The 26387-nt window shown below is 40.4% G+C and overlaps 1 protein-coding gene across 1 annotated transcript in view; it reads right to left on the bottom strand.

The window, feature by feature from the left end:
* The window catches only part of LOC309691112 (general transcription factor IIF subunit 2-like), a 66356-nt gene that overhangs the window by 3864 nt on the left and 36105 nt on the right, over window positions 1–26387 (bottom strand). Inside the window, exons 5-7 of the mRNA XM_082508660.1 lie at window positions 4044–4125; window positions 2211–2310; window positions 251–394 (exon numbers count right to left, since the gene is read on the bottom strand). Of these exons, the coding sequence (XP_082364786.1) occupies window positions 251–394; window positions 2211–2310; window positions 4044–4125 (326 nt within the window). The remainder of the gene's footprint in view (window positions 1–250; window positions 395–2210; window positions 2311–4043; window positions 4126–26387) is intronic.

The raw sequence follows: 26387 nt of genomic DNA, 5'->3' as shown, positions 1-26387 counted from the left end.
CTGTATCGATTCATGCCATGTGTGCGTGTGCACACGTTGGCCCAAATTTCAGCCACAACAGATAGTGTGAACAGGCATGAACGTCACACCGTGGGCGATTTGTTCAAATTTAACAAAGCAAGGTGGATAGTGGGCAGGTGTATTGGTTTTTTTTATGCTTTTTACAGTGATGCTGTTGCATGTGTGCATGTTTGAGTGTGTGTACATGTTGCCTGTTTCACATGGGTTTGTGTGCGTGCACGCTGCTCACCACAGGTTGTTTGGTGATGTCCACCAGCGCCTTAATGTTGTAATACTGGTGCTTCTCGAAGGCCGAGAAGAGCATGTCCAACACGAGCTGACGTTCAGCTCTCACCATCTTCCCTTCAGTCTTCTTTTTCTTCTCATACTCCATCTTAGACCCAAACTCAGTATTAAAACTGATGACAGTAACATTAATGACAGTTAAAATGCTATATAATATAGCCAGACTAAAGACAACTAAACTCATTTCAGTTGGATTTAAACACCAAAAATTGTGCACTGACTGTTTTCTCCTGATTTGAATCAGCAACTGATGGCACACTTGTTGCATTCCCCCCTTGGCTTGTTCAGTTTTCACATAGAATTCAAACTGAACCAAAATGCATTACTGAACGCCAAAGTCTAGGACCTAAACCTGGAAGCGCTTTGTTGTTATCTTGGAACAGGTTCTGAGGTCATATCCCCACAAATTAACCCCACCAAAGGGGAAAATGAGCCAGAGGCAATTAACCTGGAAGACCACAGAAAATACAGATCACAGATGGGTCTAGCGGCTGTATCTGAAAAATGCAAAAGTGGACCTTAAACTTGCATTCTTTCAAACTGCGACTTTTTTAGCTGCAAAAATAAGTATGAGGAAATGACCTGACTGGTCACTTGACCTGAAGAAATAATCTTAAAACCTTAAACAAGGTTTTATTAAGTCTTTGTTGCTCATTAAATTTTCCTTAATATAGAATGATTTTCTTCCAGTAAAATCTTCTAATTTAACCAATAAAGCGGAGTATGCTTTGTTGAAATGCTGTGATCCAAGTTTCACCCATCAAGGTTAAATGGTTATGATCAAAACACTCAAATGGACATCACAAGCCAATGGATGTCCATCTTTTATGTACAGTCTATGAAATTGCTGTAGACCAAAGACGCCAAGTCAATATATAAACCTGTTAGTTTAAAATATTAATAAAATTGTGACCTACAGAAGGTAAAATACCTTTCATACCATAATTATTCCCTTCAAGAGGTTACATTACAAAAACTACATATATATGTGGGTTTTGATTCGCAAAGTGTGGGCTGCAACCTCCTGGTGGGCCATAAAGGTACTGCAGGTGGGAAACGAGAAGTCTTGTTTATTTAAAAAAAAAATTTAACTGAACTATTTAACCTTTTTTAGCACATCGTAGCGGTTAAGACAGTCACCTAACACGTGAAAGAGCCACAACTGGATACAAACAGCTCCTGTAAAATTTCCAAAACTTATAATAGATAAAAATATAATTTAAAAGAATTCCCCTTAATCCTGTAAAAGAATGCGATAAGATGCACTTTTATAAAATGCATTTTTAGCTGTTTTTTTTTTTAGTAATTTAGTTAAAAATTTCCATGAAATATTTATATTTTAAGATGGAACTGAACAAATGCAACAAAGCTGAGGAATTAAAAAACAAACAAAAAAGTTCCCTCCATTTCTAATCTATTTTTAATCCTGAACTCATCTTATATCTCATCTTTAGCTGGGAAAGAACTTAATACTGAAAAGTAAAGGTGCTGATGGAGAATCAAGTTCAGCAAGCGAACCATTAGAAGATCAAAATGCATTAAAGAAAACACAAAGAAAAGTATTATCTGCTTGTGTGATGAAGAGATTGATGAAGTGATGAAGGCTGGGTCATTAATACATTTCAAACTGTGCTGTCTGAAGTTTGATGTGATTCATTCTGGTTGAGAGAGACTTTTAAGTTACTTTATGAAAGACGACCTTGCAGGTGGCAACATTACGTCAGCACAACAGCTTTTTTTTTTTTACCCTACAATGCCAAGTGTATCCTATTAGATCCATGAGTTTTTAAGACTTCTACATCAACAGTGGTATTTTTTCCTTGCCCAGCTACTGTGAGCAGCAAACAGTAATACAAATTAGTTACAGACACATGCATACAAGGACTGCTGATATTACTTCTCACATTGAAATCATGGTTGGCCACAGGCTTGAAAATGGTGGTGACGGCTCTCTCCAGCTGCTGTGACAAACGCTGAGGCTTGATGGACTCTTTAATCTGCAATCTGACACACACACACACACACACACACACACACACACACACACACACACACACACACACACACACACACACACACACACACACACACACACACACACAGAGAGAGAGAAAGTTTCCTCTATCATCTGTGCTCTAACGTCTAATGTGATCTCAGCTGACAGATTGGCCTGTTGGCACAAAACACAACTGTCATAACCTTGGGCTTGAGCTAAGCAAACAAGTAATGGCAGCTACTTTGCTTGAAGATATCCTGCTTTCTATTTATTTATTTTTTTGACTTTCATTAATCTTGACTCACATTTTTTTTTATTAAAGTTCGACCATCAAATCAAACAGCAAAGCACTCTGCCTCCCTGATGTCCTGCCATAATCACTGTGATAACTGATATTGGCCACAAGCACTCCTGCTTCAGTGCTGCCATTAGTGAAGCCGATTGTCCTCCCCATTTATAAATAAACCCAATAATGATCAAATTGGATCTAATGCATACATTTATTCGATTGAATATGTTCACTAATGTACCGGAAAAGGTGGCAAAGAGCTTCATATAATCATTTGAAAATGTAGCGAAACTATTCTTGAATTGTGTCCACACACACAGACGCCACCATGACAACATAATGTCCTTCATTATCCTGTAGCCTGAAATGATGGAGGGCCATTTGTCAGCTGCTGTCCAACTGGGAGATTAAAAAACTGGATCCAAAAGTGAAGAATTTTCTTCTCAAGTTTGTGTCGAAGTACAAATCAGACAGATCTAAGTTCGCTCCGTGCTCTGTGTTAGATAAATACTGCCGTCCTGTAATGTTTAAGGAGGATCTCAGCTTTGTTACGAACACACACCGGCCATGTTAGGGACAGAGGACGTAAGACTGCTTTTTTGCACTTCAGCTTTCAAGGTGCTTTTTGTTAGTTCTAATGTGCCTCGCTGATTTGATGGTCGACAGAGGAAGCGTCTCACACACTGCTGTGTTTTGTGTTTGCCTTCGGTTGGATTGTAGCAGTGCATCTGCCACAGTGATGCTGTTGCTATAGCAATGCCATCCTCCAACTCTGGCTGGAATAGCATAATCCAATGAAGAGGAGACAGAAACCAGTTTGGAAATAAAAAAATTTAAACCCCCCCCCCCCCAAAAAAACAGCCTGAGTGGACTCAAGTGTTTAGTGTACACAAATTAACAGTTGCAGTCGTGATCCTGTCAGCACGCTGCCAACTTGTCTACTCACGCTGGAATTGATTCACAACACTTGAATAGATTTCGTGCTTTTCAGGGGTGAAAGAAGCAAATTCAACAGCACGCTTCCAAAACAACAAATAAAACCCTTACTGCTTTGTGTGTTTGATGTACATTTGTGTTTGATGCTCTCCAAATGTCATACTTTGTTACCAGTGCACCTCTAAAATATCTTTTTCTTCCCAGAACTTCATTTTTAGATGTTTTCTGGCAAAGTCTAATTTGGACTTCTTGAGTGTAACCAGCTTGTTGTGCCTTGCTGCAAACTCTCTGTATTTCCATGCATGAAGGCATCTCTTGGTTGTAGAATGTGACAATGATACATCTACCTCCTCGATAGAGTTCCTAACTCTCTTTTCCGTCTGTATATTATTCTAATCAACTGCAATAAGAACCACTGTAACGTTTAAGTTTTGGGGATTACATCATCTCAAGCAAGATGAATTTAACAGCTTTCAAACTGCAGCATTTGGAAGAGAAATTTCAGCGTTCACTCACTTCTTCAGCTTCATGTAGCTGTCAGTGACGACTGGTCTGCATTCGGCTCGGTGCACCACCATCCCCTCCAGACTGATTTCATCTACAACAAAGACAGTGACTCAACTGCTTAATCATGATTCAGACACACAGATTCTGTAAGTGGAGGGAAGTCTTTGTTATCCACATTTTATTGATGTGTAACTCAAACAACACACACACACACACACACACACACACTTTTATTGAACTGCAGGTATCTTTAGTGCACATTTGGAAGAATCAGTTTACAAGTAACTACCAGAAACTGTTTTTAACCTCTTGAGAACTTGGGTGAATGCACACATTCCTACCTTCAGCCTATTTGAAGTGGACTTGCAATGCATTTCCTTATTTTCTATCTTATATATCTAAACTGTTGCATTTTAGATACTTTAAAAAATGGGCAAGTTTCACTTAATGAGGTATTCATGAATAATCTCTGTTAGAAGTTCAGACTTCAGACTGCTGTAGATGCTTGCTTTCTAACTTAATTTTTATTTGCTTTTTATACTGAGGTTTTCTGACATCATGAGTACATTGCTCGTGAGATGTCCACCATATGGGACAGGATACAGCCACCAGTTGCTAGGGAAACATGTATTCCCCGACTGGTCGGTAGTGGTTCCTTAATGTTGGTTGATATCAGCTGATATCAGATGTTGCTGCAGAAGAAACTTCCTGGTGATTGCTTTGGTTGCTAGCAGATTGTGTGTTTGCAGACTGCTAACAAACTACTAGCTGAGGAGTAGCAAACCTTGAAAAAGCACGATGGAAAGCAGAAATGGAGACGGCTCACCTTTGAAGTAAATGTTGTGTCTCGGAGTTGAAAACAACATGTTCAAAAACTTTGAACGCAAACAGTCTAGCCACAGGCAGTTGCTAGGCCTCATTCCATCGCGACCATGTACGTTCAAAATAGCTGACAAGTTAACATCATGTCACGGTCTCCTGTCTGCAAAACCTCAAATCTTGGGCTTGTTTGATGTTACCTGGCAGGGTTTTCCTCACTCGGTCACAGAACAAGACCACAGCCCACGTTCTTCATCTGATTCAAAAATCTTTTCCCATTAATGTTGCACTGAGTGTTTATGCATGTGTTTGTCCACTCTGCATTTAATCATTAGTTATTATTAACCTCACTCCTAAATAGTCACATCATGTAGCCTTGTAGATGATTGTTAAAGCTGGATCTTGTACAGAGTAAAGCTAAGGGACGAGACTGTGCCATATGTAAAAGGCTACATTGAACTCTCTCAACGTGACTGACAGCAGACAGCAGAAGATGAAGTCTTGAGTGGGGGATAAATGGAAAGGGCAGATGAAGATGATGATGATGAGGGAGACTGCGACAGTGAAATTGAACGCGATAATTAAAGGCCGTTACACGGATGTGACAGTCTATGATGACAGCAGATCACACCTTTTTGCTCCACACCACGTCCTTTTCTACTCTGAAGATTCACAATTATTCACACTGAGTGTTTACCTGCATTTTCAAGCAACAAAAACAACCAGCCTGCACGCCCACTCTCACTACCCCCGTGCATAAAAGCTTTTTGAGGATTCCTCATTGAAGGTCATTTAATGTGGGGGCTGTGGTGCCCCCTGGTTTTCAGAAACTAAAGCTCACTGTGTTTCTAAAAACGTCAGTGTGCATTCGTCGGTGGTACCATTGAGACTCGAGTAGGGCCCAACCTGGACCGATTAGGAGCTTTTCCAACATAAGAGCCAAACCCATGGCTTTAACAAGGAGACACAAAACACAATTTTTTAAAAAAGATACTTGTTGTGGTCATTTTGCATCTCTTTATACTCGTTTCAGCACCTCTCACAGGGAGAGTACAGGAAACAGTTGGAGAGGGCAGTTAAAACGTTTAGATATACTTGCTGTAATCTGTTCAAAATTCAATCATCAGCATTAAAGTTAGTCAGACTCTTTTTTTTGGGAGCGCATTACGTTAATTTCTCCCAAAATACACTTTCTGAGATTTGTGATACACCTCTGAATGTCTTCTATCGCCACAAAGCACCTGAACCCAGCTGCACATCAGTTTAGACACAGACCGCAATTTACCAACACTTTCCAATCCAATCTGTCACAGCAGGAGACAATACGCAACGAGCACAAGTGCTTCAAAAGCCAGGTGTGCGCTGCTGCTGCTAGAAGGAGCCTCAAACATGCTCGTAGCCGTAATTGCTGTCAGTGGAGCGCTACAAATAGCTGAGTGCACTGAATAAACTACGTAGCTCGTTTATCAAGTGTAGCTGTCTCTTTTAAACAAGTGCACCAAACTGCATAATTACTGGATTCGCTCATAAGACTGGAAACGGACAAGCTGCTGTATCTTTATGCGTACGTTTAGATGCAAGGGACTTTTATTTGATCACATCCAGAGAGTTTCACTTTCACACATTTCAACTAGCATAAAGCATCAAGTGAACATACTTATAGTCCAGCCAGAACTCGCAGCTTGACATTTCCTGCCGTTTGTCATTCACCCTGCACAAAGGTTTTTCTTTTGTTAGATTTATTTTCAAGCTGTTCTTTCATTAGGTGCTTTAGCCAATTATCCAACTGCCCAACCCACAACCTTGTTGCTGAACCGTTTGATGCCTCTTCTGCTCCTCTCCAATCATTATCGGGAGCAGTTTTCTGTTTTCTTTTTTTCTGAACGTTCAGGAAATGCCGGAGTCCAGTTGGTGAGCGTTGGCGTCAGATTGGCAGCGGCTCTCGCTATTGTGCATTGTTGGCATCGTTTGTAGCCGGACGCGCAAAAAGGTCCAAAAAGCCACTACATTTTACACTCATCATTTAACAAAACCAGCAGAAAGACGAAGATGCTCTAAGGGTAAACAGAAAGAGCGAGTCTACAGGGAGCTGCAGAGGCCAGCAAATAGTTAATAGTTGGCGAGGCATTCATAATGAATAGCCTGATAGGCCTGAGTGACCTGTGCAGTGGAGAGACAAGCTGTCAAACTTATTTTAACAGGCTCTTCTTATTTTTGAGGTGGTAAATCCTGTAAATCCTTGATGGCTACACACCAACCCTCTCATATCCATCTGCACCCTGTACATTTTTCCTTTTTGTTTCAGTCCCTCCTACTTGAAACGGGGGCATAATGCAAAGAAACGGTCCCCGGCATAGACGTCTTTCCCTCTTGGACGTCATCCAAAGAAACGTCAGTTTCTGATGACGGAGGTGCAGCAGGATCTCCTGTCAGTCGGCTTCTTTTGTTCCCTCATCTGCGTTAGCCCAGATGCAGCATCCTGTCCAGATTATTACAAGGGTGCATATCATAGCTTGCGAGGCAGTTATTGTTTTACCGATCTTCTCCCAAATGACTAAATAACGTAAAAAATATGTCTCTGCATGTTGGCCCATAAAAGCACATGCATATGCTCTACTAACCCATAATGAAAGCACAATTACATTTTAATCTAGGCTGCCTGAAAATTTTAGGATTTTATATACTGAATAAAAAAAAAACCCCACATACACTAACAAATATATACACTGTACTGTCCATATCCATTAGTTTTAACAGGATATTAAATAAGAAACTCTAGAAGTTCATTTATTGCTGATATAAACTGTAGCGCTGTGGCAAAGTAACAGCTATTGAATCATTTAATATGAAGCTCAACCCTTCTGAGGGAAACCTCAGTGCTAAGTTTTAATTATGAAAGTGCAAGAAACAATGAAACAAGGCAAATATAATTGTGGTTCAGATAGGATTGTACAAAAAAAGTGAAAACTATCTATTGGAGCCACTATCTCTGCTGTTTTTGATGATCCCTGATGTCGTCGCTGCCCTTCCTGTTCTGGCTCACTTTTCAATCAGCGTTTGATCTACACACAATGTCATCCATGTTGATACTGATCTGTTGGGTCTTTGGAGGCCTGCACGCAAGCGCACCTACTTAGGTTCCATACCCTTCTGTGTGGGCTCTGCGTAGGCAAATAGACATGAGTGCAGAACCGTATAACAGGCGTGAGACTGCATGCCTCCACCTCTCACTGTGCATGAACGCAACTGAAGATAGTGAGCTTCATTCATAGTTTGTATACATGTGCGCATTTGTGCATAAACAATGCTTATGATCATTCCAACAGCATATCTGGAATGACATTAATACCATTTAATATCAAAATTAATTAATTTATTATCTTGTAGCAGCCTTGAGGGGTCCTTGAGGGGTGAGGGGTGACTAGTGCAAAGACTCATGGGACTGTTCATGTTGATGTTAATCTGTTAATTTAAGATGCTATGACAGTTATTGCATTTATGTTTTGTTGGTCCTTCATTGTTACTGTTACGTTATCATCTGAACTCCAGTGTTTTCTTGTCTGCTTGTCTGAAGGTGACGTTGAGTGCGGCTGCCAATTTGCCACCGTGACTTAGACTGTTGAGGCAATTAATGACCTCTGGTCACTGTTCATGTTTGCAGGGTTGTGTGTTAATGCTAATAAGACGACAAAGAGTGGTGCACAGAACACAAGAGCCGCAAACACACAGCAGCAAGTGTTTCTTGTGGTTTGTGTTCAGATATTTTTATTCTGTTAGGCTTTTCTTTTCTCCACATCAAGTTATTATTATTGTATTGAGTTATTTATTTTACCTGAGCCATAAGTCCATGACAATGTTGGACAGGCGTCTCTCAAAGAACAACGTAATCGCTTCCTTTGTGATCCAGGAAACCTGCTTCCTTCTAAAGAGAAATGGACACGTGGCAGAAAGCAAAACATGGACTGAAACCTGATGTCCCAGAGGTGTTCTTTTGGATTTAGGTCAGGTGAGCATGGGGGCCAGTCAGAGGTATCAATTCCTTCTCTATGAACTGCCTGGATACTCTCGCCATATAAGGCCGGACGTCGTTGTGCACCGGGAGAAAACCCAGGGTATGACAGTGCATCCAAGGATTTCGACCAATAGCAGTCAGGGTGCCACTGTCTAGCCTGTAAAGGTCTGTGCATCCCTCCATGGACATCCCTCCCCAAATCACTCTTGACCTGCTACCAAACCGGTCATGCTGAATGATGTTACAGGCAAGGTAATGTTCTCCTGAGAGCTCCTACTCGCTCTTGAGACTGTGCTGGGAGAGGTATTGTCTCATGCTACCAGTACTGACACTGACCCAAGCCAAATGCAAAACCAGAGTGGAAAAACTAATCAGTCTGTGGCCTCAACCTTTAGAAGTGTTTTGGGGGTTGTCTCATTGTTGCCAATTTAATTACCAGCAAATCAGCTGAAACTGATTAACAACCTCCTCTGTTACGTAACTGACCAGATCAATATTCAAGAAGTTTAAATTACTTGATGCTACACTCTGATTAAAAAGCAGTCCTTTAATTATTTACATTTTGTTTAGTCGTGTAGTTTCCATTTTAGAAAACAGGGAAAACAGGTGGAAACAGTGAATTTGTTGGGGACTATTATAAGCAGTGGATAAATTTGCACTTTGTAGATCACAGAGGCTGAACATGTCACTCAGTGCTGCGGCTCGCTTGTGTTTAAAAAGAAAGAAAAAAAAACAAAAACCTTTTTTATATTCAACAATGGAGCCCTTGTCTGCAAGATAAGTGACTGCATGTATGCATGCATGTATGTATATATGTTTACGTATTCAGTGATGACCAAAGCTGAACAAAAAGCAGATGCAATGCCACAGTCACCATAGTAACCATCACACCACCACCTGACATTATGTGTCACACAACATTTCATCAACTGCCCGCCAAGAGTCCGTTTTTTAAATCTTGAGGGGACAAACACTAAGGTGTCAGAGATTTCTCACTAATGTTCATCTTTTTTTCCCCCACTAATGGATGCAATTATGTGCAATTATTGGCCAGTGAGTGCCAGAGCAACACGCCTAAAAACACACCCACACATGAGAAACGTGTGCACACAAGCACCGCGCCGCTGAGCATCCTTCGCCTTCATCCCCGTTATGAAGTAGTTGCGGTCAAACAGATTCAAGGACAAGCGGATTGTTTTCCTCCTGCCATTCAAGTCTTCCAGTTTCCTCTTTCCGAGGCCCGAAAGGACACTGATTGTAGCAGAGAAGCGCCTTTGTAAACATGAACAGCATGAACAGCAGAGAGAGAGCGAGAGGACCAGCATGGGATGATGACTGACCACATCAAATGTAGCTTCAGGCGTCTGTGTGGGAGGAACACTTGAGACGAGCTGCAGACTCCTGCACAACGGCTTTACTATAAAACTCAAGCGCTACATGAATATTGTGGTCCACACCTTCAACAGACGATCGATATTTTAATTCTCCCACGCACATATCATTCACAGGGCCTCATTACTCTTCAGTGATACAGACATGTCATGGCTGTTACTCAACCATATCAATGAAATCATGAATATAACATAACACAACCACACCGACGTGAACAGATTCTCTCTTTGTCATGCTTTTTATTTTCCTTTTCCATATTAGGATTCCTGAGGAATAAAACACATGTGAATGAAGCAAATCTCCAGGTGAGGATGCTTGAATAAAGCAGCTGAAATTGTGATCGTTATTGTCGGATGACTTGTTTTGTTTTTTTAAATCAACATTATCTAACACAGAAGATGGCTAAAGAATCTCCAAGGGTAAAATCGTGTGATGTTTTCAGAATCAGGCTGTGCATGCCTCTGTATGCTAGCAAAAACTAATCAACCAGCCCTCTCTTCTCTGATTCATCCTGAGCGTGTGCTGACTGGCTGTGGCAGTCCTGTTATCAGGTTTGGATTTATAATTTAAGCTTACCAACACAGGTTTAGAACAGAAGCCTGAATCAGACAGCCCAATGTGAGGTGGGTTTTTAGTCTTCTTCCGCTTTAGTTTGATTTTGCACATGACTCCCATCTCCCTTATTTGTATTTGATCTTTGTGAGCAATTGGACATCAGCAGCATTGCATGATCCTCCATCCATCCATCTTCTTCCGCTTATCCGGGCCCAGGTCGTGGGGGTAGCAGAGAAGCCCAGACCTCCCTCTCCTCAGCCACTTCACCCAGCTTGTCCGGGAAAACACCAAGGCGTTCCCAGGCCAGCTGAGAGATTTAATCTCTTCAGCATGCCCCGGGCCCTCCTCCCGGTGGGACATGCCAGGAACACCTCGCCCAGGAGGCATCCTTGTCAGATGCCCGAACCACCTCAACTGGCTCCTTTTGATATGGAGCAGCAGTGGCTCTACTCTGAGTCCCTCCCAGATGTCTGAACTTGTCACCCTATCTCTTAAGGGGTCTCCAGCCACCCTTCGGAGGAAGCTCATTTCCATGGCTTGTATCCACTATCCTGTTCTTTCGGTCACTACTAGTGACCATAGGTGAGGGCAGGGATGTAGATCGACCGGTAAATCGAGAGCTTCGCTTTTACGCTCATCTCTCTCTTCATCACAATGGACCGGTGCAGCGTCCGCATCACTGCAGCCACAGCACCAATTCGTCTGTCGATCTCCGGCTCCCTTCTCCAGTCACTCGTGAACAAGACCCCAAGATACTTAAACTCCTCCACTTGGGGCAGGAACTCGTCCCCGACCCAGAGTGGATCACCCTTTTCTGGCTGAGAACCATGGCTGCGAACCGTTCCAGTGCGAGCTGGAGGCCACTACCCGATGACGCCAACAGAACCACATCATCCGTGAAAAGCAGAGATGAGATTCTGAGACCACCTGCGTGATCCTGTACATTAGATTCATTTAACCCACAGACACAACCATGACATAGACTTATTGTAGCTCAGGTGGCAGAACGGAAAGGTACATGCATGACTCTATGAGATTAGATGGTACTGCACAGGAGAAAACTGCAACACCAAAGACAACTACAGCTATCAACTGCTCTGAGAGCTAAAACTAACGTAAACCCAGAAAGATTACAGTTGGCAACAGGGGTATAATGGCTGCGAGGAGGAAATACGAGTCCATACGACAGGAAGGACAAAAGTTACTGATGTGGTTACACAGTGGTAAAAATTAAAAAGCTCCACCCAACATGCAAAAACCCAGTGAAAAAGATATTTTTCAGTTTTATTAATGACATTACTGTTCAGCTTCTGTAATGTTACTTTAGTTACTGTTAAACTAAAGTGTTCAGCAGTTATTTTATAATTTTACACCAGATAAAACCAGAGTGCTTACATTCGACAAACGCTGTGTCACTGCTACTGCACTATAATGCTTGGTCTTGGGAGCTTGTGGCAGTAGATTCACACTTTGAGGCAGTGTGTCATCACTGACAACAGCTGATTGGAAAAGAAGGGTGGAAATTGGCCTTTATTTAATTTTGCTGCTGCCTGCGAACTGCAGTCACAGATAAAATGATTTTCAGTATAATTTATATATCGCAAATGTAATAATCATAAAATAATTTTGAGGCTTTATCGCCCACCCTACTATAGATGGTGATTCCACCAGTGACTTTTTCCACATCATCACTAGAGGGTGGTTCATTTTAAAGCATTACACTGTTGGTTAAAATAAGAATTTGGTGGTGTTTTTGGGGGGATAAGGACAATCTCGGACTGATCCCAAGAAGTTGATTCTGTTCGTCTGGGCGTAGCGTTTTCAGTGGGAGAAACATCTCAGCTTTTATGGATTTCCTTAGCTGGATATTTAAGATTACATCAAGACACTTTCTCAGACTGAGTTGAGTAAACTGTACTTTTGTAACTTTCTGCTGTGTTTTACAGTGTTCAAAGAGTTGAAAGTGAGACTTTAAATCAACTGGCTTCAGATAAAGTCCAGGAAACTAAAAAAACTTTTCTTTTTAAGTGCCTCCTGCCTCTTTATGTAATCCCAGACTGACTCACTGATGTTGCCATCGGGGCTCTGTGGGGGGTCATACCACATGCTGCTGGACTCCTCCTTACTCTTTCTATATATTCAAGGTCGCAGTCTCACTCTGCAAAGTGCACTCAAGACCAGTAAAGCGCTTTTCCGGTTCAGCGTCTCTTACATGTGAAGAAAACAGTGGCAGAGACAAATGTCCAGATGCACTTCACTCTTTTTCAGGTTTTAGCTGGAATCACTCGTCTCCCACATTGTTGCGTAACACTCGCACTTCCTCTCTGCCTGCCCATCATGTCATACTATAAATTACAGAGGCCTGAATTTAACAAAGATAACCTAACGCCGACTTACAACACCATCCTGAATACAGACGGCACAGTCCGATCCCCAAAAGGAAAAGGTATGCGCGCAGCCGCTGACAGTGATGTCATCCAAAGACATATTGTGTTGGGTGCCGAGTTCCTGCAGCTTAAAAAGGCCAAATACATCGTAAGTTGCATAATTATTACAATAAAAATAGAAAGCGCTTCAGGTGTTTCCACATCAGAGCTGACATCCGCTGAGCACATCTGCATCACAGCCCGGTCATGTCTTCAATCAGGCTGGCTTTTAAAAGCAGCACTTTTTCTGTTAATGATTTTTTTTTTCTTTTATAACAGCTTTACCAAATTCAAGGACCCTTTCTTCCATTTTTATTTTGCATTTTTATCTCTTTGTTTGAAGACAAACACTCGAACTGGAAATTTATTTCAGACAATGTGTTCCCCCCCCCCAAAGAAAATCCCTCCCTCTGCTTTTAGCCCACTGCTTCACGCACCCTTGTTCTTTTATTTCATACAGATCTATTCAAAATACATTTTCTCTTCTCACAGATGAAGCTCTGCCAGATAACAGATTGGGAACAAAGACCATCAGCGCACACGCTGACTCTAATTGCAGCACATTTCAATATATTCAGCGGTCTTCAGGGTTTGCTTTTTCCAAGGCGCCCAATCGTTATTAATCAAACAGACTTCTTCAATATGTCCTCACGTTTGAAAGTGCAACCAAGACAAAAGAAAGCTGACAAAAGAAGCTCCAGCGAGGCAATTGTTCAAGGGTAATATTTTTATGACCACCAATCATTTTATCACAGAACAGCAGAGCTAACAATTACTGTACACAGTGGTGGTGCCCACAGTGATTTAGGCGAGCAGACAAAAATGCAAAGTGCCAAGAACATTGGCATATTTTCCCTCTTAATAAAAAGCCCACCCATTTACTGCAGTTCAATCTATTCATAATATTAGCACCACTTAATACAAAAGAAGCCAGGAGATTAAGTAAATTAGCTGATTAAAGAGCGGCATGATAATTTAAAATTTACTGAGATCTGAGCAAAGCTTTTAAGAATACGAGGCCATGTCTGATTCAACAACTAAAGCATTAAACAGCTGAATAATTACTAATAAATGACGGAAAAAAGAAAATAAATAGGCCACGGAGAAGTCAAGACCTGTATCAGCTATAATCCAGATGTGTAAATACATTTAATGCCATTACATTTAGCTAATTCTGTAAGAGCAGAGAAGCGAAAAGTGTCCGAGTGAAGACGGCAGAGGAAGAGAGACACAAGCGCGAGGAGGTCACTCGTCCACCCCCTCATGCTCATCTCTTACCTCCATCTGCTCCGAGGCCCTTTCCTCAAAGCTGTGACCTTCCTAATGTTAAAACAACAAACAGCTTTCCGCCCACTAGACCTTCATCCACCAACACCGTCTCTCCATCTGTTCTCATCTGTTTCACTAACATGCAGAAAGCCTGCATATAGAATCAGAGCAATAAATACGTCAAAGAAATTCATCAGGCACGGATGCTTTCTCTTCTCGCCTAACAGCGCATCCATTTAATTTTTTTTTTTTTTTTCAACGTTTATTGACCTCAAGCTTCATTCGGCAGCTACAAAAAGATTTTGCTCTTACAAACACAAGATCTAACCCATTGCATAAGCAGCTTTTGTTACTGTGCTCCAGGCTCTTCAGGTGACCCCGGTTCTGTTTTATTATTATAATTTCATTTCTGCTCAAAAACAGCATTCTTTCCTCTCCTCCGACCTCAGCTGGGATGGGATTGAAGCCCGGTGACCTCCTGGATATATTGCCAACTGTGATCTTCATGGGTTTACACTAGTTTTTGCTCTCAGGAACCGTTTGTAGGCACACGAGTATTCAGAAAAAAAAGCACAATTTGAATAATTTCACACACAAACTGATGTTCATAAAGACAGATGGCGCAGTGAGAACGCACACACGCGCATACACATGGTTTTCTAGAGCCAGCTGTAGGTGATAAGATGAAGTGGAGATGGAAGTATAAGGTGTGAATCTACAATCGATGTATGGTCATGTGAAAATCAGCTGATTTCTTCTAGACTTGTGCACTGCTTACTTTTATACCTTCGTGTGCTGGATTTCCTTATAACACGTAACTAACGTTTTACCCACTTCATTTACAATCATGAACTAAGAAGACGTAAACACAGGGGTGATGTAGTGCAGCAGCAGATCAGATCTCAACTGGAAATGGTTCAATTAAAGCCGCAGTAGGCAGAAATGTACAAAAATGGCCCTTTCTTGGCTTCTCTGTCAACACATATCAGCAGTTTGTCCAAATTTTGTTCATTCTGCGCTCCAGATGGGTTGAGACTGTTAAAAATCTTAATTGTGATGACCGCGTTTAAGCTGCATTAATGCTGATAGTGTTTTTTTATTTATTTATTTATTTTTAATTAGTTCGTCCCCGTTTGTACTTCTTCTGTGTTGTAAACGCGCAAATCAGTCCATGCATGATTACATTGCCCCGCCCATCAAAAAGTCTGCACATGCGCGAATATATCACACATTGTTCGACTGACGATTCCCGGTTGGAAAATTTTTACATATCGCCCAACCCTATTGTGCGTATTATATTCCTTGTTTCAGTTATCACGCTTTCTCCATGTTCCTTTTATCTTGTTGTCGAGTCTCAGTCTGTTTGGTGTTTAGCGCAGACACCGTACCAGTCCTTCTATATAACTTCCAAACATACCAGTCACATTTGTTGAGGTCTATGTCTTTGTGACTTGTACTTTTGGTTTTGGGAAGGTGCACAAAGAGCTATGCTGTAAAGCAAGCATTAGGCAATCCTCAGTTTTGGCTTTGCACAAGACTCCAACCCTGTTATCCCAGGTTCAAGTCCTCTGCAAAGTCTTACCTTCTGTGTAGACCGTTCCTTTTCATACAGATAACCTAAAAGGGTTTTGATTAGCCGAAGTCTCTTGTCACAGACTAGATTAGCTAAAGCCAGTATAACTGTCTAATTCCCTCTCATGCCATCTGAATAAAAAATTTGTTGAAAGGTTATTATGAGCGTTTTGTTTTTTTCTTTTTCTTTTTCAGTGTCAGTGAAAACGTGTGGCCTAACCCAGCTCTGCACTCTGCACTATTACAGCCTCCATGATTTTCCAAGTAGCAGTAGTGACAGATCTATTGCTTTGGGTTGCTTTTAAATTGTATTGTATGTATAGCAAAGTGACTGTGTTCAGTTTTTTGGACAGTTAAGCATGATTGATATTATAACAACAAAAAATACCATCTAAAAGTGCCGCAGTCAGAGCCACAATATAGTGCAGTGGAAAGCAGTGCAGACATGGGAGTTGTAAAAAAATAAAAATAAAAATAAAAAACATGTAGCAGCACAGTTTCTTTTATATAGTTGAGATGCAGGAAAATATGTTTGTTCTAAAAACTGGAGAGTAACATCATGAAGAACAATGCAAACTGTATCATAATTCATCCTACTTTAGTCTCTCTCTTAATTTCATCAGTACAAGTGTATGTACGTAAAGCAGAGCACTGTAGCTTGGGAAAAAAAGACACACAAGCAAATCAATGCTTAAAAAAAAATACAAAAAACACTGCACAATAAAGAAAAGCACTGCAGTTAACAGAGATCCAAAACTCAAACGTTTCCAGAAATATTACTATCATCATATAGAAGTGTTACTCTCATTTAAGTGTTACAAATAAATTTACTATAGCAGCTATATGATATGCAAAATATCGTTAAACCTGGACACTTTACTGAAATCCAAAAAGGTGTTTGTGCATTTAGGCCAAACTTCAATGTCATTGTAGGTAAGATATTTAAGATATTCCATAAAAATAAATATATTATCAATATAGAGTAATATGTCTGGACAGTGGCTTCATTAAACGTCAAGGTTTTGTATCAAGTTTTTCAGATCTTGGATCTTAAAGAATTGCAATGGAGCTTTTATATGTATTTAATGAGTCCGTTTCTGCAGTAGGTGAAATCTTTGCTCAGCATTTGAGCAAAGCTTTCAGATCATCCTCTCCGGGGCATCAACACGCTGACATCACTGGTCTTTGGAGAGATTTAGACTTTGATTTCTCCTTATCAGTTTTTTTCAGCAGGTCTCGCCTTGCTTCAGGATCATTTCGATGCTGAAACATCCACTTCCTTACTTATTTTACTCAGTTAATTGTGGCTTACTTCTTCATTTTTTGCATCCAAATAGATTTTGTATACTTCTTGACATCATCAATAAATGCATGCACCTGAAAGTATTTGTAAATTATTGTACTCTGGTTACTTTCAGGGCCGTAGTTACTGATGTAGGGATATTTTTTTCCAGGTGCTTTGTTGTGAAGCCTTTTTGGTGTTTGAGAAATGTTCATTATTATATGATTAACCTCATGACTTCACACTTGATGATGGTTTATATGTGATGAGTTAATAATATGGGGCTATAAAAAGTCACAGCTCTGCACATAATGACTGCTGCTTTGGCCTTTGTTGGAGAACCTTGACAGCGCCACCGAAGTGGTGAAACCCTATTAACTCTGACCAAAGTATTGTTATTTAAACAGTAAATGCTTCTCCAGGCCTCTCTATGTGTTCAAAAGGCAAAAGATAAGAAATATATATATTAGCATTTGTTTCCAGACTATTTTTTGTAAGAGAGAATATTGAGGAAAAAGCTGCTGATTTGCTGTTTGATCTGCATTCCCAGCCTTACCCTGACCACGAGCTGTGGGCAGTGACCAAAAGAATGACATCATGAGTACAAACAACTGATGAAAAGAAACCAGTTGAGGTGGTTTGGGGATCTGACGAGGATGCCTTCAGGAATCCTTTTAGGTGAGGCGTTTCATATCAAACTGGGAAGAGATCCCCAGATACACTCAGAACATGCTGCAGAGATTACATTTGTCAGCTGGCTCAGGAACACTTCAGTGTCTCTGTTTAGACCGCTACAACCAAAATATGCACCCAGATCAGTGACAAAAATGGATGGATGGTACTACTTCTTGGTTGATCCATGTGATATGTCAGAACTACACTAATGAATATGTGAAATCCATGGAGTCAGATAAAACACACCAATTATTTAAACTACAGGAATGCCTTAAAGACCTGGATGACTTTTATTTTCTGTTTCTAAATTGAGATGAAACTGAGGTTATTGTACTCGGCTTTAAAAATCTTATAAATATGTTGTGTAACTAGATGCTTACTCTGGTACTCTGTTAGCTTGGCCTGCAGTAACACTGTGAACACTGTGAGGAATCTTGGGAGTCTGTTGTTGACCAGGATGTGCTTTTCAATGCGCATACTAAACAAATATGTCAGACTGGTTTTTTCCATTTGCGCAACATCTCCAAAATTAGAAACCTCAGAGTGATGCTAAAACACTAGTTCGTGCCTTTATTACTGCTATGTTAGACAACTGTGAGTCTGTGGAACCAGTTCCCAGGCTGGACAGAAGCGGTCTCTACTTTTAAGAACAAGCTTAAGACTTTCCTCTTTGACAAAGCATATAGTTGACACTGAACTGGAAACCTTTGCTATATTATAACTTATTTTGACCTACCCCACATGGTAATTTGACCCTTAAAAGTATACAATGAATACTCTCTTTAAAGTTCTTCAAGTGAGTTATGAGAAAAATGGATCAAACATCCAGGGCACCAATACTTATTTCTCTTACTTTAACGTTACAACGTTACAATGTTAATCTTACATTACATTTGTGAAGCTTCTTCCTACTGAAGCTATGATATATCATGATAATAATGTAGCTTGTTATGGAAGAGTTATAGAAAAAAAAACCCGCAGTGAATTGTGAATAAAATAGATCTTGAAATATGAAAATATCATGTAGGCAGCTCCCGTACTTAAAGCATTCTGACGACTCATAAATGCTCAAACAATAACATGAATTTTGATTCACCCCTTTGTACTCTGAAGGTTTTAACACCGAAAATATTAATATTATTAAGGCTATATTTTGTACAGCTTCTTAAAACACACCTAAGCTATTGTATATATTTAAAAAATTGGTTGACTTTATGTGGAATAATTGAGTTTGATTAATATTAAAAATTCATACAACAAAAATGCGTGGGATTAAAGTTTAATCATTTTGATGTTTTTGTTTAGGTCTGGAAACTTGAATGAAGTTTATGCATCTAGCTTTTAGACATCATCAAATTTTTATACTTGGGAGTTTACTTTATCAGCTACTAAATACAACAGACAAAGGGAAATAGACATGAACACACTGTGTGCACACATACATATACAACAGCTGTGGCAGGCTAGTCTAAACATAATGACAAGCAAGCAATGAGTTTGCTAGGGTGGGGGGTGGGTAAGGACATGACGGGGGCAAAGTCACTGATTGGATCTCCAAATATAATTTCCCATTAAAGCTCATATCTGCCAAGCCCAGAGGCTGCTTCATTAAAGAAATTTAATGATTCCGTTCGTTAACTTTGAAGTGATTTTCTGACGTTTGCACTTCTACTCAACCCACTCGTTTTGATTTTAAAGTTGATTAGCAGCATCCATATGCAACAAGTAGGCTTTGAAGTGCCGTAAATACACAGAGGAGTGCTGGGCCATTTAATTACGAGTGGACCGGTCTGGCATAAATGAGTCGGTTTCTCACCTTAAAACCTCTTGGGCAAAACGGAGCATTGAGAGTTTTTAAAAAAGGTATAAAAATAGGGTGGATTTTAATGTCAGAGTGGCTTTTATTATAAATCTCACCTTTGTGCCTTTACAGGTATCATACAATCATGCATTTTGGGAGGGGGTCATGCTCTCCTAGAACAGTAGAAAATGAAATATGCCCACCTTATAAACCCCTTAAAGAAGCTTTCATTGATTATTTGCCAACCTCTCAGGACAGTCTTTGTACAAACACACCTGAACTTTAATTGATGCATACAAGCCATGAAAGTATAGTTATGAGCTGAGCAGTTTCCATGAAGATTATAGGCCTTATCTAAAAGATGGATCTGTCTAAATTGGATAAATGCCTTTAAGCTGGATTCTTTTAATCTCCCGCAGAGAGGGACTCCTCACGGCTCCTTGGACCTGTGACCTCAGTAAATGCTTTTCTGACCAATTTATGGGCTCTGTTGATGCTTTGAAGTCACACTAAATACAAGATGATGTTTATTTTGTAAATTATGGTCATTATTATCCACTAAGATGGATAAACAAAGGTATAATCATCAGTTATTGACATATGATTAACAAAGCATTAGCCTTGGTTCCACAGTTTCAGTCAGATCTGCCCTGTGTTCGAGGCATCTGGTTTTAAAGAGCTAAAAACAGAGAGTGATGTCATGGTGGCTACAGTCATCATTTATATACAGTCTACGGTTTCTGGGCACTGCATTTTCAAACTTCTACATTAGCATTTTGGCTGCTGAGATACATTTTTAAAGCCAGAATTCGCCATATTTAGACGAGAGGGTCAAGCGTTAGGTCATCAATTAGAGGTGCAACACATAAAAGCACAAATCTCCTAATTACTTCTAAGTAACCGACTAATTAAGTACTAATATTTCAATCACCAAAACTGGAGCACTGACTTCTTCGGCTTGCTGTGCTACACAGGAAGCCATGTCATAAAATTGCATTAAAATGCTCCAAAAAGGAACCAAAAGCGCAAACACAGTACAAAGGTCCCATTCAGTGGCTGCTGTTACTCGAGGTGAGGCCCGTGGCAGGGACACGTGTCAATTAAAACAACCTCGTCAGTTTCCAAATGAGAAATTGCTTTTTTCACTATCCTGTAAATGTGCTCTTAACCTGGCTCAATTTCAGGTTGCTGCTTGATTCATAAAGAAAATTGAAGACAGTTACGTCCTTTAATCTTGAAATGATGTTAATTGAGGGATCACTGAAACTCAGCTGGGATTTTGTAGGAGCATTGAACTCAGTGACTTCCTGTCGGTTGCCCACAGCTGGCCACGTGTAAAAATTTCCCGAAGGATCACCCAGCAGCAGAAACAATAAGACCTTTAAATTGAGAGTGATGTGCTCATTTACGCATGTGGCACAGCAGCGTTAACTTAATTAAAGGAGTCAGTCAGGATGCAACAGAAAATAATGTTGTTCTGCAAATCCGATCTATACAGTGGACCTGCTGGTAATAAAGCCTCTGAATGAATCTTGACCTCTGAACATTTTTAATAATGTATAAATCATAACGCATAAAATTCATTTATACAGCTTTAATTGTGATGTAGAACACAGGATTGTGGAAGTAAACTTTTTAGCAGCTTGGATAAATCTGAGCCTCTTCCTGACCAGGTCTATGTTAATTTTCTTGGCAGGTACTCACTGAGCACGTTGCAATTAGGTTTTAAACCAAATATCCAATCAGCAATCACACGGCAGGAAGTCTGTGTATTTAGGCGTGTAGACACGGTGACCTGCTGAAATTCAAACTGAGCATCAGAAAGGAGAAGAAAAGTGATTTAAGTGACTTTGAATATGGCACGCTCGTTGGTGCCAAATGGTCTGGTATGAATATTCACAAACTGCTGATCTGCTTGGATTTTCCCAAAGAACCGTCTCAGGGGTTTACGCAAAACAGTCCAAAAAAGAGAAAATGTCTACTGAGTGGCTTCAAGCTGAGGCTGAGAAGAAGCTGAGGCTGAGAGGGTCAGAATTTGGCATAAACAACATGAAAGCATGAATGCATGCTGCCTCGTATCAACTGATGGGGGATTCATGCTAAGTACCATAAGGGCAGTACCGTCAATTCCTCCTATACATTTGTCCACTTGTTTTTTTAAATAGTTCAGAGAATAATTATCATCTCAATATAAGGACTAATTATCCATCCATCCATCCCCTTCTGCTCATCCTTATCAGTGTTGTGGGAGGGCATATAAAACTCTGGGACATTACCACATGGTAGTTAACACATAATGCACCAGCACCAGCATAAATGCCAGCAATGACGTTGGCTGCTTATGTACGTTAAGTCGTAGGCTCTGCAAAGATTCCCTTTAGAAGTCTAAATATGGCGTCAGGCTGGTGGTGTTGTGGGGGATATTTTTTTAGCACATGTTGGGCTCCTTAGCACCAACTGAGCATTTAAATATCAAAGCCTACCTGAGTACTGTTGCTGACCATGCCCACTGTACTAAGCCTCAACAGTCAGCAGATCTCAATCCAAAAGAGCACCTATGGGATGCGACAGAAAGGGGAGGTTGGTTCGTGGATGTGCAGCCGACAACTCTGCAGCCACTGTGTGATGCTGTCACATCAACACAGCTAAAATCTCTGAGGAATGTTTTGAGCACATTGCTGTTATCTGTGCCATGAAGAATTAGGACAGTTTTCTCAGAGCCTGGTTCTGCCCGAGGCTTCTTCCTGTCAAATGGAAGTTTTTCTTTCCCACTGTCACCAATTGCTTGCTCATAGCCCATTTGATTGTTTGGGCTTTCTCTGTATTATTGTAGGATATTTACCATAATAATATAAAGCGCCTTGAGGTGACTACTGTAGTGATTTGGCACTATATAAATCGAAAGGCAAAAAGCGATCCAACCCGGTACCAGCAAAATGTACCTAATAAAGTGGCTGGTGAATGTATACCTGAGCAGTTTCTTTCTATTCAGGAAGTTCTGACTTGTTACACAAAACTGCTCTACACCCATGCCAGCAGCTCTGTGAGGCAAATACTACATATACTACATACAAATACTAATAAACCAATATTTAAGAGGTGTAATATTAAGCATCAGGATAGTTTTTCATCACAAATCAGGCAGCCTTTTGTTGATTTTTTTATTTATTTGTTTTTTATAGAGATGGGAGCTCCGTGTGCATTTAAACATTGTTTATGATATATTTCCCCTTTTCCTCCATGGGTCATATTTGCTTGTTTGTATTACTGAAAAAATAATATTGGTAATAGGGTGCTGATATTCATAAAAAGAAAAAGTAGCTGTGATCAAATCAAAATTCACACAGTCATCATTTTAAAAATACGCTGCTCCCATCTGATCAGCTCGATCCACTGGGACTAACACATGCAGACCCTTTACAGCAGACAGACTTCCATAATGAATAAAGCGAGAGATTGACAGCTCCGAGCTCGCGCAAGACCCCATTTTAAGTGGTTGCCATGCCAGCTTCACAGCAGTCAGTGACTCCATGTTACACCACAAGCTCTTAGAGCGGCTCTATGAATAATTCACCACCTTTAAGAGCGAAGGAGAGTCCTTGCTAGCAGCATTTTGGGGAATTTATTCCAAACATTCAAAAAGCTGTCACTTTGACAACAGCCGCGACTAACAGATTCCCACCGACGTTTGAAGACGACGGCGGTCCCCGGCGAAGCTGTTTTAATAAAGAGAGCAGAAAGCAGGTCAAACCTCCCACAATCCTCTCCGCTGCATCTTGTCCTCGTTTGTGATTCCAATTGAGTGTCGTTAACGATGATACAACTAATCACTTATGAACAGAAAGATCACAGAGGCGACGTGCAGGAGCCGTCGTTTTGGGGATCAACTACCCCACGTAGGCAAGGAAAAGAAGCATTTCAGTCACACATCAATCAGAGAGCGCTCGCATGTTTGAATAAAGTGTTTCAGTTCAAGTGAATCTTCAATCAGTGCACTTGCCTACATGATTCATTTACATCTACAGCAGCAGCAGCAGCAGCAGCTCTGAGGAGTAAGTGGGTGATAACCTGTTGCATCAGTGGAACATACTTGTTGCTTTTTCGGTGGAAAAGCAATCAGTGTAGCCTATTTTATTCATTTCTGTCTGTTATTAAGGGTAAAAGAGCAGGGATAAATGGAGGATCTACAAATAAGCAGACACACATGAAAAAGACTTTTTAATGTAATATACTCTGATTTATAACCTTTCTGCTTCATTATTGATTCTTAAAAGGTGCAGCAATGCAGCTATTTTTCATGCTCACAGGGATTATTCAGTTTAATGTATTGCATTCTAATATATTTAGATTTAACAGCTATTCACTGACATATTTTAAAGCAATCAAGCCAAAATTTTCAGTAGTTACAGAAACAAGTGTGAATATTTGCTGGTTTTCTTTAAACTGAATAGCTTTAGGTTTTTCACACTGGGGTGTAACCAATAATCATTTTGTTGAAGCTCTTAAATTAATTATAATGCATTTTTTCTTTTCTGCCTTTTAATTTTTTTCCCCCCTCATTCTCATTAGATCCATTGTGGGGTAAAAGAGAAGCCATGCATAAGGCAGGACTTCATTTTACGCATCAGAAAGGAAACAAAGAAAAGAAATAAATAGATAACCAACAGATCCAAAAGCACCCAAATGCAGATACAAGTCATTCACAAAACTCTGCAATATTCACAACATACTCAGCACCAAGACATCTGCCCGTTACTGCTGGATTCTGACCTGATCTGAATAATCTAAGCTGCATGGGTAATCTCCCAATTGAAGACCTTGCCTAAATGTTCTATAATTTATGCAGAGGCTGTCATTCATCACATTGGTACCTCACCATAAATAAGAAAATGAGGTGTAATCAGAAACTTGTTTTAATGTCACTACCCACTCTGATTTAAAAGCATCCTTATTGTATTGATTCCTTAATGAACTAAACATAAGAGGATAACTTGATCCTGCTGGTATCCAATAATCCACACCACAAACCATGTCTGGACATTTTTATTCACCTTAAGTAGTTTCTTCAGAAATTTACCATGAAAAACTTCGATAAACGAGATATCTTCACACCTCTGACTCATATACTGGTAAGCAACTGCAGCAGGGCTTCAACAGATAATCCCGAGTCTCTAGCTTTAGTTATCCCACTGTAAAAGGCATTTTTTTAGCCTGCTTTACTCATTTTCGACAAGCTTGCTACCGCTAAATGTTACATCGAGATAACCTAATCTTCCACTACTCGTATAACTGTATTTTCTCACAAGGCAAGTAAATTTAAATGCCTTAACAATATTTTGCTAGTGAGTAATCAAACATAAACACCACTGCAAAAGAAGGCGCCCCGTCTCCGTTGCCCTCCGGTGACAAACCGCCACAATCCAGGTATTTTGTCACTGCCAGACTTCTGTGCAAGTGATGATAAATTATGCAAATTAACTGGCATTGCCTCCCTGGTGTAAAAACACATCTAAAGTAGGTTACAAACCGTCTGCACTGAAATATTTCTGCAGCAGTAGCTGCGCGGGTCAGAATCAAGAGTAAACATGGATTTAGTGTGCAGGCTATCGGGCCTGAGTGTTTGTGTAAGTGCTTGCGTGATAAATAAGAAATGCAGGGAGTTCAACATGGGAGCAATCTGACTGCTGACATTTTCCACTTCTAATATAGAAACACCAACAAGTAATAAAGAGGACACGAGGAAAACCTGTTCTTAAAAGGCGACTGCATAATAAGACTGATGCAAAGATGTTTCTTTTATGGATTATATGTTTACCAAAATCATTAAATCACCACATGGAAGCTGAAGTACACATTGATTTTGCACACTCACACTTTAGAGCAGCTTCTGCTATAAAATGAACACAAAACTGATACGTATCATTTACCGTTATTTATTTAGTAGCTTCCTAGAATGGTAATTTTTCTTCCATTTTCAGCCCAACTACAGTTATTTAACATAGTGTTTAGTGTGTTAGAGTGTAAGCATGAAGCACCAGACCAAATCATCTGCGTGGTATGCGCAGACTTTTATGTTTTTATCACACGCTGTTACCAGTCAGCACTGCTGGAGCCGCTCTGCGTGTTTCCTCGTGTTTGATATGAACTGTGATTTCTTTCACATTTGTAGTCGCGCTGGAGGAGATACAAAAAAAAAAGAAAAAAAAAAAGAAAGAGTGAAACGCAGAACAAAAATAAGCACACACGGACACACGTAAACAGCGACGGCGTGAGTCGTTAGTACCGAGCGACCAGTGGACCATTTTTCCCCTGACAGGAGGCTACAGGCCAAAAGCATTAACCAATTCAAAAGCTGTCCTTCATGACCGGACCACCGTGGACTGTAATTGGTCCATTTCCTTCACAAGGCCCTCAAAGCGAGCGCACACACACACACACACACACACACACACACACACCGCACACATGGGCACGATCAATAAACAATTTGCTAAGACAGAGGGCCCGCCTGTTACCTCGCAAGAAGGAAAGCAGGAGAGTCACATAAATT

The sequence above is a fragment of the Aulonocara stuartgranti genome (assembly GCF_965226115.1).
Source record: "Aulonocara stuartgranti genome assembly, chromosome: 16".
NCBI classification, from domain to species: Eukaryota; Metazoa; Chordata; class Actinopteri; order Cichliformes; family Cichlidae; genus Aulonocara; species Aulonocara stuartgranti.
Note: the sequence above shows the minus strand (reverse complement) of the source record. Positions and strands in the feature narration are given on the sequence as shown.